The sequence below is a fragment of the Rhipicephalus microplus genome, chromosome 1, assembly GCF_043290135.1.
Source record: "Rhipicephalus microplus isolate Deutch F79 chromosome 1, USDA_Rmic, whole genome shotgun sequence".
In the NCBI taxonomy this organism is placed as follows: Eukaryota; Metazoa; Arthropoda; class Arachnida; order Ixodida; family Ixodidae; genus Rhipicephalus; species Rhipicephalus microplus.
Window position 1 is genome coordinate 169,215,858 of NC_134700.1, and position 21,940 is coordinate 169,237,797.

The following is a 21,940-nucleotide window of genomic DNA, read 5'->3' on the forward strand; positions in this document are numbered from 1 at the left end:
ATTTCGCATAGATGACCTCTCACTTATACACCTTTTTCAAGACCCATTTTTGGGCAACTTCTTCAGTTTACACATCACATTTTTGGTATTTCTAATAGCCCGATTAGAATGAAACTTTGCCTACATATTTCTTAACCCTTTGCGGCCCGACAACGTCACACGACCATAGCAGTCTGCCGTCAGGCAGCACCTGACGAGAGTGTTCCTTGTTTAAATTTCACGATTTTCTCACTGCAAGTCGCGTGCATTTTTTTAAATACATGATGCTCCATCTCTCAAGAAATGAGTGAACTTCATTTGTTGATGTTTACTTTTTTTTACGCTAGGATTCAGCACTATGTTCACCGTGTGCTTTTTATGGAGGCACTTGTAGCGAAAGTGAAGATGACTTTAGTGAGGAAGGGAACTACGTGCCCCATGAGACGATGATGGGTGCAGTTGACTGTGCAAATCATTACTGTGCGAACTATGCACTTTGTCGCAAGACGATAAAATGGTGGCGCAAGCTTTTCTCCTGGATTCTGGAAGTTTCCATTGTCAAGAGTTTTATTTTGAGGTGCATACAGCTGCAGATACATGGCCAGCACGAACAGCGACACCTGCAGTACTGCCGCAACCTCATCCAACGGCTTGTGGGTGACGTGAGGGCTGGTGCCCGAAAGCGGAGCCTGTCTGCACGGAACGATTGTGAAGAAAGGCTAGAAGGAAGGAGCCACTTCATCTACAAGCTTCAAGGGTGAAGCAGCACGGTTTGTAGCGATAGTCAAACAAAAGGAAGCAGGAGGGAAACTCTGTTTTTCTGCAAAACCTGCAGTAACAACCCTGGCCTGCACCCAGGAGAATGCTTTGAGTGGTATCAAACGCTGCCTAAACATCACTAAAAGAGTACCCCGCAGAATGCAAGATCAAAAATAAATATTCTGTGAGTTTTTCTTTCGCAGTTTATGTTTTCTTTGCGGAGCCAGAAACTGACAAAATAGTTTCGGACCGTTAGAGGCAGAAAGTGGGTTAACATGTGGGTTAACATGTGAAGCGTGCAAGTATATTCTTTAAAATTTGATACCACCTCTATAATTATTGCAAACCTGAAATGAACTATTCGTACGGGCTGAGGATTTTAAGCATTTTCACATTACAGCTTTTCTTGTCCATTAAGATGTCTTACATACTCTTTGTTGACAGTATTTTGCATTCTACAGTTATTGTACAGCAATATGAGCCATTAATGACTGATAACCATAAATGTTTAGTGGCATAGAAAGTTTGTCCTAAACCAACTAGGTGTTACAGATTGTCATGACATAAAATTAAACTGTGTACCTCACTATAAAACTAATTATATATTTGAAATCAGCATAAAAGCCTGTATATCCACAGAGAACATTTCCTTGCCCTAGGCTACAGAATAACTAAACTAATTTTCCTAATTGCACTTCCCCTTAGTGGCTCATAAATATAGACCTTTAATAACAAAAATAGTTTGTCTAATAAGAGCAAAACGGAAACTTTGCTGCTCACTAAAAATTAATTACATATTTGAAATCTGTAAAAAAAAACGATACAGCAGTAAAAATGTTATTGCAGTAGTGTTATACAGCCCTGTTTTGATCACTTATAATTCTCTTGCCATAATTTGCTTCTCATTGAACCAGTGGCATAGCCAAGGGGTGGCAGACTGCGCCCATGAATATGGCTCAGCCCTTTATGATGAGTTGGCAGCTTTCAACACTCAAATCATTATGCAATGCGCATGTCATGGTACCTGGTCAGATTGTACGTTTCTTTTAAACAATACTACCTCTGCTAATGTGATCCCTTGCCCAACACGACTGTGCAGGGTCTTCTTCCAAAGCAGTTTCAACCGCTCAAAAACTCAGAGAAAGATAACTTGGCTGCCCTGCAGAATAAATCTTTAATGAGACTCCTTGCCCGACGCGACTGCGTGGTGTCCTTTGCCGAAGCAATTTCAAGCACTGGCATAGCTTCGAGGTAGAACACCCGACTGCCGTGGAGAATACCTGGGTTGGATTCCGGTTCTAACCCTGGCATTTGTTATTTGCACCCATTAGAATTTTTCACACACAACCAATGCCAACAACACCACCACAAACAGAACTTGAACACTGACTGCATTATGAGAACCCAACACTTTCGTTATCTCAGCATTGCCAGAAACCACAAAAATCATCCAACACACACAGCAGAAATCAGTGATAGAACCACTGCCCCATTTAACAATACTGCTGGTCATGAATAAAAACTAACACGTAGATGCAAGCCAGTTAGCAATTCAACAAGACGCAGGTAATGTGAAAAAAGCATTAACAGGAACTGAGACAAAGTTAAAAGCTCATTCTTAGTTTTACGTGTGAGAGAAAGGTCCGTCTAGCGTCTCACAACTTTGAGTGTCCATGGTATTTGTGCTTGACTTGCCTCAACATGTTCTCATACTAACAAGCTCAGATGGTAACATTTTGTTTATATCAGTCTTTTTGCAGTCTTCGCTTTGTTGCACTTCACCTGCCCTTGCACTTCATCTTTGTTGCAACAACTGCAAAGCTCGTGAAACCTTTCACAGCCAAAGACGGCAACGTTGTTTGTAACACATACTTGTGCAGCTTGTGGAGCTCGGCGATCTTCTCCTCGAGCTCCTCCGTTTGATGGGGCACTAATCTCATGTCAGCCAGATAGCCGTGCTTGTGATCATCAGGATTGTAGTCTCCTAGTTCAGCTGCGTGTAGGGCAAAATGTATTTATTTAATACAAGGTTTCCCAAGTGTGTCTGTGAACATAAAGTTAGAAGTATCAGCAATAAAAGCAACATTGGCGGAAAGCTGATTTGATTTACGAATATTATTTTCATGGCATCTAGAGAACAGTAGGCATGATCTTGAAAAACTGCTATGATTAATAACAAATATCAGTCACTAATGTAAAAAATAAATATAACGAAAGAAAATGGGTTATAACTGCAATAGAGTAGAACCCCCACTGATATGTTTTTTAAGAGATTGTAAGAAATAAATGTAACTGCAAGAACCAAAAAACAGAAAAATGGAAAAAAAAAATTTAGCAGTACAGAATTTCATTGCAACGCTTATGCTTAAAAAACAAAACAAAAAACAATAAAGTGCGACGGTGCCTGGTGCATTCACTCATACCCGAGCAGCAATAAAAGATTTTTAAGCACCTGGAGTGTCAAATCCTTTTATATATCAAGTACCTCCACAGTCGACCCCTGGTGTGTGATCACTTATGGTAATAGCTTCACGAGATTGTCGACGGTTGTATTGGCGTCTCCGAGTGATGCCATAGCACTATTAGCATACTGTCAGACCACCGTGGCTCCTAAAGGACCGTTGTATGCATTGCAAAAGATAAAGTACCCCGGAAAACGATCAGTAATAAAAATGACCCCTGTTCGACCAACTTGTAAATTTTGTCAAAGGTGGACACATAGGCACACTCAATCACGGAACACTGTGAAACACGGAGCTGGAAACAGCGTCATCCACAGAAATGTAATCAACGTATGCGATTCCTTTCGTCCCAACAGTTGTAGACATGAAATAACTAAACACACGCACCACAACCAGCGCTACGAGTCTATATGTATATTATGGTTATTCAAACAAGCTTTAGCTTCTAAGCTAAATAACAATAATGATGAGTCCCCTCCAGAACGATGGCAAAAGCAAATACCAATCTCAACGGCCATATTTTTGCACAATTGTATTCTTGACAATAACTACGGTGATAACAGCACAGCCATAATATGATTGTGACTACCTATTGCCTCAAATGATGTGTTCTATCAGCTGTACCTCTTAAAACACATGTGTGACAAATACACATCTTGTCAGTTCTCACACGACACTTCAATCAATCTGGTATCTCGAACAGCCTGGCATCTTTTTCAGGTGTATGACAATAATGAAGTGACATAAAAGTGGGCTTACAAGTAATCTCATGAAAAATACCAAAATAATTAAGCATTAGCATAGCTCAATGTGCACTATCAACAACACGTGGGAATTCACGCACCCCTTTCCTTCCTAACGGACGGATGACGGCTGGTCATAAATCGCCGTCATATCGCAAAAAATCCCCGCCCCTCAAAGTTTTACACAGGGTCCCATTGGCCTAATTTGAGTGGGATTCGGGCTTTTATCGCGCTTGCCCAACAAGCAAGGGGGCGACACAGGGTTCGGGGAGGCCACTTCGAAATCGCCAAGAGTGCGCATGTGTTTTGGCCCGTTCGGCCGGCTGCGATCCTTTGTCCTTTGTTCTTCATCGCTGCCAACCAGTTGGTTACGTCGTCTTGTCGGGGCAGGACGCGGACTCAGAAATGTGGTGTTGTTTTCTGTGTTCTGTGTGTTACCATCATACACCATCGCGGGTCCGAGCACTGTGAGCTAAAAGCAGGGGTGCCGCGGCCTCGTTCATTCGTCTCGTCACGCTGTGTATACCGTTTGTACTGCTGCAAAGAGACGGCGAGCCCACGTGCACGCAGCGAGGAAGAACCTAGGCGATGCTTTCCCAATAGCTAACTTATTACCAGAATTCTTTGCAATAAAACATCACATCAATCAATCGATGTAACCCAGTCATACGTGACATAATTATACAGGCACGCCAATTAGATAATAGAATTTCCCCAATGCATTGAATAGTGGCCATGAATGGTGCCAATAAATGCAGTCATGGTTTGGTTCATGCCAATAAATGCAGTCATGTGCCTAGTCTCGCTGGTGCGCAAACAGTGCGGATGTAACACAATCTTGGCTAACCTGATACTATATTTCACATATTTGATGGGGTATTTTACCAAAGATTATCATTGTAACCCCGATTTTTGTATCTTTTTTTGTTCAAGCGAAAGTTTTTGCAAATCAATGATGACTTCAGTCCATTTGTTACCAATGCCACTGCTCCCCGACATCCTTTACATCTTTTCTGGTATTCCAGCATTTGTCAGCACCACCAAGCTATCCGACATTGACGGCGAACTTGAGCAAAGAGGCACAAGAGCACTCACACTGAACCGCGTAGCTGGCAAGGAGAGCTGCCGTGGCTGGCGGAATGACCAACCTCCCTTCCAGGATGTCCTTCTTGAGTTGAAGGAAGAAGTAGTATCTGAAAATGAGGAAACAGGAAACTCTACATATCAATCGCGATTATTCTCCACACGACAACTCTCTTTTCTCCAAACGAGTGAAATTGTCGATGTTCGTTTGAACAAATGAATGATGCTTGCCTTGTCCACTCTTCCTGAAGTTTGCTCGGGTCGGAAACGTAGAACTTTACGCGAAAGTAAAGCAGGTACGGAGGTCCAACTGAAAAGCGCAAAAAATTACAGCATTAATAAGTGTTCGATGCACTGAAATATGGCAAACTAGGTGCTACGGCATATTTTTAATGCAGGAAAAAAAAAACTAGTCAGACAACAGAAAAAAGAAAAGGCGGCTTCGATGTGAACCTACCTTTCATCTGTTTTTTGATGCTTTTTACAGGATCTAGCCACCTCTGCAATATAGGTTAAAAATAAAAACAATAAGCATGATAATCTTTCAGGTCGCACTGCACACATGCAAAACTCCTAAAAAAAGTGTAAGCAGTCCTATTGAACAACACGTACTTGTAAACAGCGCCTCACCAAAATCTATTCACATGTTCAACTATGATGTCACAATCATACGCAACAACTTTAAAGAAAAAGCCATATAAACTAACAAGGATGTTAACCAGATGAGCCAGATGGCCATCAAATAACGAGGGAGGAGATGAGGGATTCAAAGAAAAACCAAAAATAAAGGCGAAATGAGAAAGACTTTAGGTGCTGAGTCGCAAATGCAGGGTGTGTACGAGTACAAATGTTTCAATTAAAAATGTAATTAAGGAGCACACGGCTTTGAACTGATAACAATAATAGTATTCTGGCAATTAAATATGTTTAACAAAAGTGTTAGCTAGATTCATTTGAAAGCCATAAGAGAATGTTAGTGAATGAATGAGCAATGGCTATTGTATACTAAAAAAAGTCAGTTTAACATTGCCACGATGGTCATGGAAAAGAATGTGAAAGTAGAGGCATTGTAAGATCACATACTTGTATCTCAAGGCGAATTTGTGAATCATTGCAGCATTTATGCCTTATAAAGGTTCAGAAAGGAATATTACTGAAGTATGTAAAACACAAAAATTAGCATAATTTATTGACATCTTCAAAAGTTTGTCACAAGTTTATTCTTTAAGTACAGTAACTGAAAACATTCCCAAAGTGATACTTCAGGAGTGCTAAAGGAACATTAAAACAATTATTATGTTCATGTTGATTGTTCAAATAGCGGTCCAGAAACCCCATAATGCTACTTTTGTGCAAAAGAAGTGCTCATTTTGAAATGAATTCATGTTTTAGAGGCCCGCATCACGTGAGCAAAACTTTTTTTCAATTTGAAAGACAGTGCAATGAAAAAGCAGTCTTTCTCACGTCACTGTTGCCATGCCCAACGTTGCCAGCCTTTACTGCTTGGCTACTGACACTAGTAGAAGAATAGTGAAACTAGCGGGAGCCACAGTAGCAACAACAGCCATTGAACAATTTTCTGCTTGCTTGGTTTAACTGGGCTCCAATAGATGGCACTACCAATCCAGCCTAACCAGGCAAAAATAGAACTTTTGAATCACTCGTGCCATTCCCCATAGTAATGCCAGGTGGTTACTTTTTCTATCAATCAAACAGAAATAGACAGACAGGACTTTATTATGCCTCTTTATGCATGGAAGGTTCGTTTTTTATTGCATCTAGTTTCATTACTGGTCATTAATTGTAGCCGGACGCTCTCAAGTCATCGGGATCATTTATGAAATGTCCCTTTGATGGCACACGCCATGTAATACATTTAGTTTAATTCCTCAAAAAGTACTGTTGATAATAATGCCATTCTAGACGTCATACATTGAGCTTTCACTTTGACATAAATTGTTATTTCCCTTTAGTGTGCTTTTAAGGATGAAATTCTAAGATGCTGATTAAACTATGAGAATGACATCAGGTAACATTAAATTGAAATTACAACAAAGAATGCCCTTACAGTGTGCTAAAAAAAGAAACGAAGGAGTTTTGATAATCTGGCATTATCAAGAGGTTAGTGGTTTCAGATGAAAGAAAAAGCAATGTAAACCAATAGTTGCGTGAATCAAACTCTATCAAAGCCTACTAAATTGTACTCCTTAAAACTTATTTCCAACATAAAACAACACGAAATCTCTATGATACGTTCACAGTCATACTACTGCTCACAAAAGTTCACTGTCACTCTGCCTTTGATGTACCTGAAACTTTCACAAGAAGCAAATAATGAGCATTTTAAATATGAACAGACTTCATGATCTATGCTAATTGATTAGTATCATATCTGAATTGATTAGTATTTTATTGTTCCAGAGTGCACTATTAAAATTTAATCAAAACGTTTGCTTCTGCATGAATAAAAGCCATAACGATAATGAGAGCATTATAGAAAGAAGATTGCCGGCAAAATATTTTTGAGAATTACTCTCCCATAACAAAGTAGCAAATGCTGCATTAGAGGGGTGCTTGTTCTTGAGTGAACAGAGCAGCCAGAAAATAATTGACATCAACAAGCCGCTTTCTTGGCTGGATTTTAAATGATTGATAAAATAGTATAAATAAATTCCTGTATCTTTTAAATTCCAGGTGAGCTTTATACATATACACACACATACAAACATCAGAGGGTACGACAAGTCAGTTCTGCAATCTCTTTCTTGAAAAGATTGAGACAGAGTGTTGGTTTGAGCATAAAAGAGAGAAGATTGGTGTAAATAAGTGCTTTTCAGAACCATTGCTCCAAAAGAAAGGAGCAAATACTGTAGCAGAAGACCAGAGAAGCGGTAGAAGCTGCAAAAATATGTATAATCGATGAAAACATGGGTGGGATAGGCTGTCACACAAGTACTTAATTTTAGATAAGCGTAAGGATAATATATGCAAGATGTTTAGAGAACAACCCACTCAAATGGCAAAACTGCCTTAGTGGAAAACGCAAAACGTCCCACAGTCTTGAGGAACACATACCATGCCATCAATAGCCGATGCCTTTTCTGAAAACTGCAGCCCAAAGTAATCCTTTTCCACCAGCTCAGAGTGCCGAAAGACGAGGTCAAATAAAACTTGGCCCTTGGATCGTTTCTGTAACATAATCAACAGCACGCCCAGGATGGTCACTTTCTTGCCATTGTAATGCCCCATGATACAAGTGAAAGCACACATTCAGATAGAGAGAAGGAGTGAGAGACAAAGGGTTTAATGATTATTGCAGCCTTTTTCTTTGCATCAGGTTTAACATATCAGGGCAAGAAAGTGGGCTATGAGAGAAATTACAATGCGGGGCTTTGCATTGATTTCAATTATTTAGAGTTACTCACTGTATACCTAAATCTGTACATTGAAGCCACATACATTGAAGCCATGAAAATCACAGAAAAAAAATATTTATCATTTCACTGGAACGTAGAATTGCAAGGAAAAAGAAAACAAAAGTAGATAAATAAACAGAGAACAAAAAATTTTCCACTGGTGCGAACCGACACCGTAGCTCTCGCACTTAGTAAGCCGTGAACTGGTGGGTAACTGGCAGCAGGGAGCACTGTAATGACAACTTTGCAGCTGAGGTTAACCTTTTATCACAATGCCCCCATGATCCTACATTGTCAACAGAGAGTTTCCAAGTCTCATATCTTTTTTTGCAAAACTTATTCTTCCTTCTCGTTAATGTTCCTACATCTCAACTCAAATAACAAACAATTTTCTGCATGCTTTCCATTGCTCTGTTATCTGTTGGCACTACATACTCATATCGAGCCCCAGAGGTGCAACTTCCTTTATTTCGTTCACAAAAAACTAAACTGCTGCTTCTGAAATGTACCTCTCGTAGAATGCAGCAGCTGTGACCAGGGATCAAACCTGCAAGCACATGCTCAGTGGAAGCTAAACACTATGGCAACCAAGCTATCGCCACAGCTCAATGTATAATTAAAAAATAGAGACATGCAGTTACATTTCATGTTTAGAAAGCTTGAATGCCAATTAAGAACAGATGCACACCAACAATTCGTGGATACCAGGCTTGTTCATGCCACAAACAAGTTTTCGCAGAAAGGTAGTCCTAACATTATCAAGGCATTTGCAGCAGCTCAGCAAACAGCAGCATAGTGATATGCTGTAAGTAAATATCACTGCTCTATGAAATCACCTGTTTAATGTTACTGGTACTTTGACATAATTGAAGAAAGACCATTGCATATCAGTTCTGTAGACTGATTTGCCATAATCTCTTACTTAACCTTTCTTCTCTGCCTTTTGTAAACAGTTTCCATTCTTCTACTTTTTTTTAAAGTAAACTTGTTCATTGCTTCAGTTAACATATGCTTCATTCAACGAGTGGTATGAACTCAAGTTTTAAACACCAATGCAAATACCAATATTTATGATTGAAAAGTTTATTCTAATACTAGTAAGGAAAATCGCAAAAGAACAATGTCGTTGTACAATAGCACATTTTAAACAATGTTGATGGCAAGCTGAAAACTTCTTCACTTATCAAAAAGAAATAATGACACAGAAGAAACAACTTCCTTAAAGGCCAACTCCGGCAATTTTTTGACGATGTAAAGGTAATGGTGTTTCTGTGTCTCCGAGACACTATTGTCACGAGCCCAATAGCTGGAAGGCTCAAGAAATTCGAAAATTATTTTTAATAAGCAAAAGCACAATACTGAAACTAAATCCCAACTAAGCGCACTGTCTACATATGACGTACTATATGATAAAAACCGAAATTTATATACTAGTCCTGCAGACGCGGAGCATGAAAACTGTGAAAAAAAATAAAGAGAACAAGCAAAGCACAGTCAAAACATCACAGAAAAAAGAAGAAAGCTTTTCCGCACCAAACACCACTGCCGTCGCCTTGTGGCCAGCAGAGAAAACACTGTAGCAGCCAAAATAGCGATGCCATCGACTGCGTCACTTCCGTTGATATGCCAAACATGACGTCACACAGACAGTCTTGTCAATAATTCTGGCAAGCCAGGGAGCGTTTCGAAGTAATCTTTAGACCTCATTTGCAAACAATCAGCGCATCTCTCAAGCCTGTAATGTGTCATAAATGACTGAGATGTGCAAAAGAACGTATCCAGCGAACTTCATTGAGATCCATTGGCATCGAAAAATTGCCGGAATTTGCCTTTAAGAGTAATCTTGAGCAAAGTGATCCAAGTTTTATAGCCTAAAAAGCTTCAATCACTTTACTGCAGTTGGAAATTTTGAGAAAAATTTTTGACGCATGTTTCATGTGTTCATACTATTTCTGAAACTGGCTAATCCTAAATACAAACAAGTTTATGCATTACCCACATTTTTGGCATCTCAATTGTTCGAGTTCTTTCTCACTTGCCCTTTAAGTTTCCACAGATCTCACCAATTCAAGATTCCTTTTTAGTGTACACGGACAAACACTATCCACACAAAAAGAAAAAAGAATGTAATGATAGGAACAGCTTATTGCTTTGTGAAATAAACTTCACTCCTTCATTGCACAATTCAGCATGACTCTGTATGTTTCATTACTGATCCATTAGCAACAAGCCTCCCATTTTGCATCAAGTTTATGCAAATGGCATGTCATCCTTGCAGGAGAGCAGATTTCTCCATGAAATCACAGTAGCAGGAACCACTGCACTCTGTGATGACAGACTACCAGATAAGCTGTTTGGCACAAGACACAGAGGTGACAGAGAATTCAACATCAAAGCCGATCTCCAACATCCAGCTACTAAATATGAAATGTCTGTCCAGACGGTCCCTTTTATAGCCAGCATGTAAAGTGTTCCATTAGAGCAGCATGCATTGAGAGACATGCGTTGTCTTGATTTGTGTTTTGCAACTGTGCCTTCTTCATTGCTAAAGATCCATTAGTGAGTAGAGGGGCTTGACTAATATCTGCGGCACGTACCAGGGAAAGGCGTTTTTCCACATGTAATAAGATTATTGGCCTTGAGGACATACCGTGGCGCCACCTACGTGATGACGTCACTCATAGGATGCCGGGTTGACTTTGTCTGCAAGAACACCGCATTTTCTGCGCTTTTGCTGTGGAGACCGTGCATGCTTCCCTTTGTTTTGAAGCTCAGTGCTTAAGGCCAACTCCGGCGATTTTTTGACCATGTCAGGATAATGGTGCTTTTATGTTCCTTAGACACTATTCTCACACACCCGATAACTGTAATGCTAAAAAAAAAACTCGAAAATAATTTTTAATTACCGAAAAACTGTTATACCGAAACCCAACCAAGTGCGATTGTACCTGTGACGTAAATATTTGCCTAATGCTGCCGGAACTTGCTTGATTGCACATAATGCCTGCCAGATGGCACTACCTGTCCAAGCCGTCCGCGGCGACCAGCTAAAACGCTTACGCTGTTATGGTGAATATATGGCGAATCGTGTGTGGCTCACAATGCAACACCACTTGGAACCTAACGCACGCCCACCAACGCAGAAAAGGAAATCACACGCTCAACCTAAAAAGCGCCGGCCAAACCCACACAGTTCATAGCATACAAGCAGCCATTGCAGAAGCACATCACTTAGTCACTTCCGCCAGGCAAAACTCAACGTCACACACACAATGGTGCCATTAATTATGGCAAGCGAGGTAAGCGTTTTGAGGCAAGTTATAAAATTCATTTGAAAAAAAAATCTACGAAACTATCAAGCCTGCAATTTGGCATGCATGGCGCAAACGTGCAAATGAACGTACCCAATGTATTTCATTGAGATCCACTGCCTTGAAAAATTGCCAGAGTTGGCCTTTAAAGAAGCAGTAAGACCCGATAATAAGGGCAAGAAAAGTATGAATCAATGCCCCCTGTGGCACTCTTGTGTCTAATTTGCATCGTAAAATTGCGACTAAAGACCGGTGCAGCAATGAGGGACGATGCAATTGGTGTCGCAAAAGCTAAGCTGCCGTATACCACAACTGCGCATCCTATCTGTGACGTCAAAACGATCGCAGCGCTGGCCTCTCTAGTGGAGGAACTCGAGACCAATACAGCTTCGTGGTAAAAGTCTTAAGGGTTCAACGCATGGGCAGTACCTCAATATCAAAAGTGTGCTGGCTGTCATCCAAAAAGAAGATGATGCAGCGGAGGGTCTTGACGTTCTTGGCGTCACGGGCTGACTCGGAGGCTTGGACGTGGTAGGTGCCGCTGGTGCTGCCCAGTGCCCTCCTGGACATTGTCCTTCGCCAGCCACTGCATTTTGCGAAGAGAGAGAGAGAAAGATTGTATTAAGGCAGTTTCTAATTACTGCAGTTACTGTGCATGTAATTAAACTCTTAATGGTTCACGTGAATGTTTCCACATCTGCTGGTTCTCTATCTTAGTGCATGCTTGTTCTTCAGCAGGCATATGGCCTCCAGTAGCCAGCAAAAGTGAGAAAATTTACGCACATCAGATAGATACACGAAAGTAGCATAGCACAAAGCAAATAGACACAACAAGACATCGTAAAAGCTTACTTATAATTGAAATTTTTTACAAAGAAATGAGAAGGTCAGGACGAACAAATGGCAAATGATTAAAGAGAACATCCTTGACTTCACGGAAAGCATCCTAGTGCAAGAGTTAGAACATTACAAGTAGTGATGACTTCACTTAGGTTGAGTGCATTGCTGCAAAAAACATTTACAAAGTTCAGTTGTGATTAAGTTTTGACATGTCTAGCATTTTGTATCTGCTGTCTAGAGCAATGTTGACTTCCTCGTGTAGTCATTCCAACTATTACAATGTGAATCTTGCTAACAAGCATTGGAACCGACTGGCATTGACGCTTTCGTAAACTGAATAACTAAATATTTTACGAAAACTGGCGTTGGTGGGTACTAATGTTTTTTAATTTACACTATTTAGCATACAACCTTATCTTAGGCATGGCTAAGGTCATGACTTTATTAGCATGCAGTTTTTTATGTGTATGAACTACGTCCCTCACGAGTGATGTTGAAATGTAAGCACCATGTGATGTGGATGCACAGCACAGGTAGTCCCTGAAGCAATGTCAAGAAGGCTACTAAAACAAAAAATGCTTGTTAAAGAAAGAATAACGACGCCACGTGTAAGTGCAGAAAAGTACAGCATCTTTTTTTTAAGTTTTTTTTTTCAAATTTGGTTTATTTCACCACAATTGACACAATTATAACAATTATACATCTATATGAATTGCTGCACTTCTTTTTTTGTGAAGCTTTTTCAAAACACCGAGAATTTCTAAAAAAAAAAATGAGAAGGCTAACATGAAAATTGCAGTGAGTCACAGTCAACACATATTAGAAAACATGTTTTTAATGAAAAAAAAACATTATAAACTGAAGAGCTTTTCGGAGGAAGAACAAGCAACCATAACAATTGTCTGCTAAAACAATGCAAAGATTACATATCATTAAATTAAAAAAATACATTGATGCACATACAAAGAATGGCTGATTGGTCAGTTAGAGAGATGGCATGAATACCAATAGATGGGAAATGCAGCCATAAATGGTGAAAGGTTAAAATTGATGATAGAACGAAGAAATGCGGTGGCATAAAATAGAATCACTTCGTTCGGAACAGGCTTCATTATTGACCACTGGGGGACTTCATCCCACAGGGGAGCTAAAATAGGCTTGTCATGATGATGATATACAAATAAAAAAGAAATTGTGCTTGACTGGTAATGGGTTTTATTAAAAAAAGATCAGGTAAGTGTAAACAGTTCAAGTTGTGTTATGTTCATCGCATAAACGCCATTATGAAATGAATTAAGTAGTCCGAGTCCTTTATTTTTTATTTTTGTCATTTACAAGCCATAATTGGTTCTTAAACGAAGTAGTCCGAAAGCCGCTATGATTGGTAGCTCGGTATGGTGCTTTCAGAGTTTAGGTTTGGTTCTATATTTGAAGTAGGGAGTCATTTTACGTCATGTGAATTGCAAATACATTGTAGAACGGTACTTTAACAAGAGTGCAATGGACCTACAGGGCTCAACTAAAAAAAAAGTGAACGCACAAGCCATTTGAAATTACGAATTAATAGCTCAACTAACTTGTACATTTCATACATCCTATGTCGAGCTCTGTGTTTTTGGAGTTTATTTTTCTTGAAATACAGGAGACATCTTTTGTAGTTTATTTTTTGGCAGATATTTGACATCTACCAGAGCTTATTTCTTGTATATCCTGGATTCTTCTAAACATGGAGTTTGGTTTTGCATTATCTGCAATAATCCATTATCTTAGATTAAATTAAATTTGAACAAAAATATCAGAACACACGAAGCACACTTTAATTGTCTAGAAGGTTTGCACGCACAAACATGCATGGACACATGCTCAAGTACACCCATATGCATATGGGTGTATTACAACCATAAAGCTTGTACCCAAGTAACCACGGATATCCGCTGGCTGTCCATTCTGAATACGAACGCCCAGCCGTATGGACATCCAACACAGATAGCCAATGAACGTACTGTAAAAATCCATGTACCATGTGGCTGTTCTCTGGACATCCGAGCTGGATGTCCAACCGGACATTAAGTCCTGAATGTCGACTGGCTGTCCATATAAAAACCATGCCAAGAATATGAGCATTCCCTCATCAATTATTGTAAAATTAGAATGTAGTGTAAATATATTGAGACCTGCAGAATCCCAGGTGACAATCTTGTAATATTTTATTAAAAAGACTACTACAAAAATGGGAAGATCCCACATAAAGTGGGAATCGATGATATGCGAAGCACGGATGAGAAAGGTTGACATGTCATTTTAAAAGCAGCACAACATTACGAGGTGGAGGTAAATGATGCCGTACATGACTTCCGTGTCATGATTATCATGTTTGGATGTGTCCTTTACCTTCGTCATCCATTCACGTCACATGATACCGAATTTAGTATATGTGGAGCTAGTGAAAGGACCGCGAGAACGCTATGAGCATTCTATGTTGTCATGTTCTTACATGACATGCATGTCAGGATTACCATGTTTGCACCAGTCATATACTTTCGTCATCCATTGACGTCACTTAACAGCAAATTTGGTATATGTGGAGCTAGCAAAACGGCCGCGAGCGCGTCCTGAAGAGCCCCATATCCTCCAATGTAGCATTGACGCACGCGCACGCTGGGCACAAAACGCGAGTCTGACGCCAGGAGCGACTAGCCCGACCAACGCCCGTCGGCGCGGCCCAACGGCAACCGGTGCGAAATGCGACATGCTGCATTTCGCGCCGATGCGTTACCCAGACAACACTGCGCCACCCTCTTTCCGTGACGGAGGGACGCCGGACGAGCTGAAACGCGCATGCGTCAAAGCAACGCCGGCGAGCACGCGCACCGCGTCACGTCGAGATGTATTGACGCCTTGACTGTGGCATGTACCTCATGTTTTCACATGACACACATATCACGATTATCACGTTTGCACCAGTTAATTCGTGTTCCATTCTCGCCCGCGGCGGGGCAAGAATAGAACAGAGCCGCATTGACGGTAAAAATAGGAGTTTATCAGATGAATCCTGCCAAAAATTTTGCCGGCGAATTCTTATCGCATTTTTTTTTAGATTTTAAACAGGCACACCGATCTTTAGTCATAAGGTAGTTATCCTTACATTGCTTCATCAAGAAGGCATATATATACAAGCACAATTAAAGACAATGACGGAGGTGCTTTGCAAAAAGGAAGACTGCGCTACAGTTAAAGTAACATCTATTCAACTTTAAAAAACAAAGGAAATGAGTTTGACAACCGATATATTTCAATGTAAAAAATTCCATATTTTCAATGCGCGCTACCGTCTGCTAGTCGGTTTCATGGCATGTCTTAGAGATAATGAAGCGAAGCAGGCTTCACAGCAATGCGCGAGGTTTTATATTTTCTACGGTAATTTCTAATTTCCCGCGGTATGTATTTGTAGGTGCGACGTATACGTAGGGGCGGGATACACGGGAGAAAATACGGTATCGACGAAGAAGGCGCCTCCACACGTTCATAAGCGGCTGTGTGTACACGTCGGGCGCTGGAAGCCTCCAGTCCGCTTTGCCCTGGAGTCAGATGTCTTGTTGGGATGCGTATGCAGCGGCGACGACGGGCGTCTGTTCACCGCGTTGGACTGCGTTGATTATCGCCAACTTTGAGGAGAACAACGGGTTCTTGCGTTTCATCGCCACGATCCTATCAACAAGGGGAGCGCAGAAACGAACGGAGTAAGCGCGTAATGGCAAACGGTAGTTTCTACTCACTCCGCGCGGCGTCCTCCTGACCCCACCACTTGCTCTTCTGTATGCATGCGGAAAAGCCTTTCTTTTGAGAGCAAAAATCCTTATCGTGCGGGAGAGCAAACTTTTTGGGGTGTTTCACGCTACCCGATTGATGTTCGATGTATGAAGTTTCCGGCTATTTTCCTTCGATGTATCCGTAGATTCTTCCTTTTGAACTGACGGACGTTATATCATCATCACATTCGAAACTAGTTCGATATAAAAAAAAATACTTTCATTTACGCTTGTTCGAAAGAGTCGGATTTGCAGTGGCATGCATTTAGAATATCACAAAGGGGGACATAGATCTCGTGATAGTTTCGATTTTGTTTCCATAAACACAGATATCATTTTACAGTTGAGCTTGTGATGTGAAGTAAAAAAAAAAATGCCCCAGTTTCACCACAAGGAAGAAGCAATGAATGCGACAGCAAAAAATCGGAAGGTGATACGGAGTAAGGCTAGTGGCTAGCTCCTTCGGATCCGATCCCAAGTAACACAGAAAAACAGTGGTTAAATGGAATACGGCCGCTCCTGGGAATGAAGCGGCTTTCGTGCTGTCTAATCAATCAACCATATAAACGGTGCGAACAGAGAAAGTTACGGCGCAGTCTGCCGACTTCTGTCGAGATAACGCGTGTTCCTTTTACGAGCGCAGTTTGTACTCATACGACGCAGCCCCTACCTCTCCACCCTTTCCCTCGCGGCACCTCATCGCGCTCCTACTAAAGACAGCCGAAGCGTCCTGAAAGGTAGAGCTGCGGGCGTGTTGGTCAGTCATGTTTCTTGGATGTGGGCGCGAAAAGACAGGGACGAAGGGGAAGAAAGTACACATTAACTGGCGCTACTGACAACATTTTTTTTTTTTTTATGAGCGAAGCTCCTTAGGCCTGCACTCCACTGTCACCGTCGAGGCTCCCTGCGTCGGGCAAGTGCGCCGAGCAGAACAACAGGCGCGCGCTCCCGGCAAGCGAGGGAGTGTGCAGCGCGCTTCCGGTTGCGCCACACATTCCCTCCCTCGGTCGTTCTCGCCACCAAGCGCAGCTGACACTCTCCCCGCCCGCTCCCCAACCTACCACTTTCATGAAAGCCAGCGGCGAGATCAGGCGCATTGTCGTTGGCGTCCCATTTCTAAAGAGCTTCGCTCATCGATTTTATTCGTACGGGGAACAACTGTTAGTTTTGTTGCCCCTAGCGTCAGTGTGCCTGTCGTTATTCCCTTCATCCTTGTCTACTCGCACCCGCATCCAAGGAGGAGGAGGAGGAGAAAAACTTTATCCCAAGAGGGAAAGGTGCGGTGGTGGAGTGTCAGAGGAGCCTACCCAGCGTAGGTCTCCGCTACCCTCTTGGCCCAATCCAAGATCTGGTCCGGGACCTCGGGCGCCGAGCTGCACATAGCAGCCTCCCACTGCTCCTTACTGTTAATGTGTAGAGAATTGGGTGGTGAGTTTCGAGGACACACCCACATGATATGGTCTAGGTTAGCTCTTTGTCGACAGAAAATGCACAAAGGGGAGGGCTATATCGCAGGGTGTATAAGATGGCGAAAAGATGGGGTAGGAAACGTACTGGTCTGTAACTGGCGCCATAGTATTTCATGGTAGCGCGAAGCTCCATGATGTAAGGGGGGGTATATAGTGCGCTGCAGGCGGTAGTGTTTTGTTATATCGTGGAAGGTCAAAAGACGATCTCTCGCGCTGAAAAAGGCCGCGTGGTTTAAGACGCCATCAGAGGCGCATCCAAGGAGTTCTGCAAGCGTCGCAGGAACGGCAATTTTATTGCACGTGGCCTTCGTAAGGCGGCTTTTTTTTTTTTTACCTCAGCTTCAGCCGCGTTCGACCAGCGCGCTAGTACTAGCGCGTAGAACATATCGATGCGAGAGGTGACGTTATAGATTAGAAAATTATACTGAACATGACGGCGACGACTGAAACCCGCCAACAGTTTCTATATAACTGTTATCGCAATAAAACAAGAATAAGTTCACACTTCGCGTAATTGTATTGTGCTACTGAGCCTTCTCGGAAACCGATAGAACGGTAGTTGCATTTTGAATACACTCTCACAGAGCTTAGGGTGCGGAACACAGTTACCACTCAAAATAAACAGACACTAAAGAAACTTGAATACGAACACCACCGCCTAGGATATGGAAGTATGCATACGACTAGAATAGATTATCAGGGTATGTTTTAAATATCGATTACAAGCGGGGCGGGGGGGGGGGATACTTTCAAGACTGTCCCCGCCCTCGAGCCTGAACACCAAGGGGGGTCAAGAGCCCCTAAATTCACATGACTTAATTACATTGTGGTGAGGTTAGTGACTTTGCACATATGCTGTGGCAGTGCCCCTCGTTACGGGGCCCAAGTCGGCCGGCTCACAGAAGAAGATTGGGACTCTGCCTTACGAAGTTCAGAGTTGCCACCACCACTACGGGCTGTCCAGAGAGCCCACGACGCGGCCTCCCCGTTCCTACGTGGGAGCGCCCCGCGACGTTGCTCTAAAGGAGCAGCGTTGCTCAGGACCCAATAAAGCTCTCTCTCTCTCTCTCTCTCTCTCTCTCTCTCTCTCTCTCTCTCTCTCTCTCTCTCTCTCTCTGTCTGTCTGTCTGTCTGTCTGTCTGTCTGTCTGTCTGTCTGTCTGTCTGTCTGTCTGTCTGTCTGTCTGTCTGTCTGTCTGTCTGTCTAGACTTGACTGCCACAGAAAACCTAGAACTGCTTGACAGAGACAGTGGAAATATATCTCCTGCCTAACTCATCAAGTATGCCAGCTTGAGAAAGTAACCTCCCAGGCATGGCTTTGAAGATGAGTGAGCAAACAGAAAGGAATGCAAGTTTCTACATGCATGTGGAGTCTCTACGTCCATGCTCCGCGATTTTCGCGGTGTTATATTGTGACGCAGAACCCAAGTAGAAGCCGTTAAAAGAGTTAAAAAAGAAATAAGCAGATGCCAAGTCACGTAGGCTTTTAAGAACGAGTCCGTACCTGCCTGCACCTATACACAATTGAGCCTCGTTAAATGTAACACCGATAAAGCGAATTTCTCGTTATAGCGAACTAAATAGGTACATGGATCGGTCTCGCTTAGTTTCACTGTCATTTGTTCCTTTAATAACGAAACAGAAAACACGAGAGCCGCCGCAATATTGAATGTAACGAAGCAATGTTTGCTTCACTACAGCTAATATGAAAAGAAGCAAGAAAGCAAAACCACAATTTTTAACCGTTTAAGAAAGTCGTAAAAGTTTTCGTCCCACAGCGGGGGAAACAAGCGGGCTTGACTGGTTGATCCATGTTATGAACAGCCGTTTCAAATGCCACAGGGATACCGCAAAATATTACCTCGTTTATAATGGGTGTGAACACTAGAATATAATAATGCGTTAATGTATCGAATTTTTCGAGCGAGCCAGACTGTCAATTTTTACAGCTACTGTTGAAACGAACATCTGTTATAACCAACCAATTTACGGTCCCTGTGCTAACTTGTTATACAATGAGGTTCTCTAAAACTACAGTTTTTTTTCTTTTCTTTCCTTCATTCTAAACACAATCCCCCACTGTTCGTCGGTGCTTTTATTGTTAACGACGAGCCGTTTTGTACGGCTCTTGCACAGTTACACGACGAAGCCCGTATCGCAAGGCACAACACTGAAGAGGCGCGGGTGCGCGCAAGCTGCTCCGACATGCGGCTCGCCTTTGCCAACGGCAGGCGCATTGCAGTGACCAGAGGGCCTAGCCCTCGTTTAACGGCCCAGTGTCGTCAACGTCGGCTGCCAAAACTAACGAGAAAGATGGAGGCCTGACCGCACGCACGCGTTACAGCGCGTGGCTTTTTGGTGCGTCGCCGCGCCTTTTCGCTACGGAGAGACGGCGCGTGGTCACGCGCCCTCTCTCGAGAGAAGGCGCGGCGCCTCCTCGAAAAGTCGCGCGCCGATACGCTGCAACGTGTACGTGTGGTCAGGCCTCAAGAGTGTCCCCGCTACAGTCTAGCCAGGGCCCACAGAATCATGGGCGGTGACGCGCCCATTTCGTTCGTCCCGCGACGGCCCGCTTCTGCTTCTCCCGTTTTCTAGTGCACACTCTGGCGCTGCTCTCGCACGCGCAATCAAACACATTAACAATTATTGTTTTAGGTGCTTTAATGTGGAAAGCTCCATTATGCAGCACATAGGCGCCCACGGGGCTCATCATTAGGGAGGGAGGGGACAAAGTTGCATTTCAGCCCCCCCCCCCTCTCCCTTCAGAGCAATCTATGCCGGAGCAATTTGGTTAAATCCAAATTATATCAATGTTGGTTTTAAAAAACGGAACTTAAGTGATGACGGGCTTCTCACAATGGCCTGCCTTATTTGGCCTTTTATTTTCAACGAGTAACAGTGGGACGTGAACAGCTCTAGAAAATCCCTCCCCCTTACCAGATAGCCCCCCCCCCTCTTGCAAACGCCTATATGGTGCGTCTTTTCTGTCGGCCCCACGCATTTCCACCTCAATGATGTCTCAATCTAGCTCCTGATTAATATTTGCAGAGTATTCGGGCATTCGTGACAAGTCGACTTGTGGGTACAAATACATGTTTTCCAGTCCTTACACTTAAATTCTGGTTGGTGCCCGTACATTTGTACACGAGTTGATGCATTTTATTGCGCGACACTCTTTTAGTCTGCTCGAGATTCAATAGGGGCCTGAGGAGGTGCCAGGTGTTCTTATTTCCTAGCTGGCAGTTGAGCCTGTCACATACCTGATGCCATTCTTTGGCAAACTAATCGCACAGATATGCGGGCTTTCTACGATATTTCTTTCTTTTTTCGTAGTATGCAGATGACGAAGACGTAAATAAGTAGTTCAGTCATGCTACAGCAGTGCGTAGCAGGCGGAACACAAGCTAACCACGTACAAACAACACAGCAAAGGTGTGAATTAGTGCGAAAGCGTGAAGACAGTCACCCAGGGCGAACATCCCTATGAAAGGCAGAATGCGCTTTACTCGTGGGTAATGTAAACATTGCATTGGCGTCGTGCATCGATTCAGTAAATAAGGGCGTAGGTATTAACAGTAAACTGTAGTCAACACGTTTCATTCGCCGACAATCGGCTCAGACCGCATGCAACGAAGTGCCGCTGCGTGTATTTGTATACACGCTGGTCGACCGCCTATCCACACTTGCGGGGGCACGGTGCTGCCACCTATAGCCCGATCTCGCCGCGAATAGCCGCTCGCCATCCACTTTCGAAGAACCGCACGCCATTTGGTCGCACTTGGGTTTCCGGAGGACAAACCCCATTCAAGAATATCTACAGCAGGCTTACGCAGACGCAACGAAACAAAGGCCGCGATATTCGAGACGCTCTATTGTTGCTTTGCATTGCGACACAACCGCAGATACCCTCGAAAGCGTCAGCATTGCTCGAGACACACACGCGCACAGATCAGCGGCCTGCTGCGCTGCACCATGGAGGACCCCGATATACAAGTTCCACTACTGTATGCGCCTTATTGCGCGACTGCATACTTGCCGGATGGTTGGGTTGCACGATATGCAGCAGAAC

The 21,940-nt window shown here is 42.8% G+C and overlaps 1 protein-coding gene across 5 annotated transcripts in view; it reads right to left on the reverse strand.

Annotated features, from left to right (window-relative positions):
- LOC119178453 (protein tyrosine phosphatase Meg) overlaps positions 1-21,940 on the reverse strand; it is a 365,579-nt gene that overhangs the window by 162,485 nt on the left and 181,154 nt on the right. For all 5 annotated transcript variants that reach the window (XM_037429656.2, XM_037429658.2, XM_075887796.1 and 2 more), the window contains 6 exons: positions 12,183-12,339; positions 8,102-8,215; positions 5,484-5,526; positions 5,258-5,336; positions 5,039-5,136; positions 2,611-2,731 (listed from right to left, as the gene is read on the reverse strand). In XM_037429656.2, coding sequence (XP_037285553.2) covers positions 2,611-2,731; positions 5,039-5,136; positions 5,258-5,336; positions 5,484-5,526; positions 8,102-8,215; positions 12,183-12,323 — 596 coding nt within the window. In that variant the 5' untranslated portion in view covers positions 12,324-12,339. The remainder of the gene's footprint in view (positions 1-2,610; positions 2,732-5,038; positions 5,137-5,257; positions 5,337-5,483; positions 5,527-8,101; positions 8,216-12,182; positions 12,340-21,940) is intronic.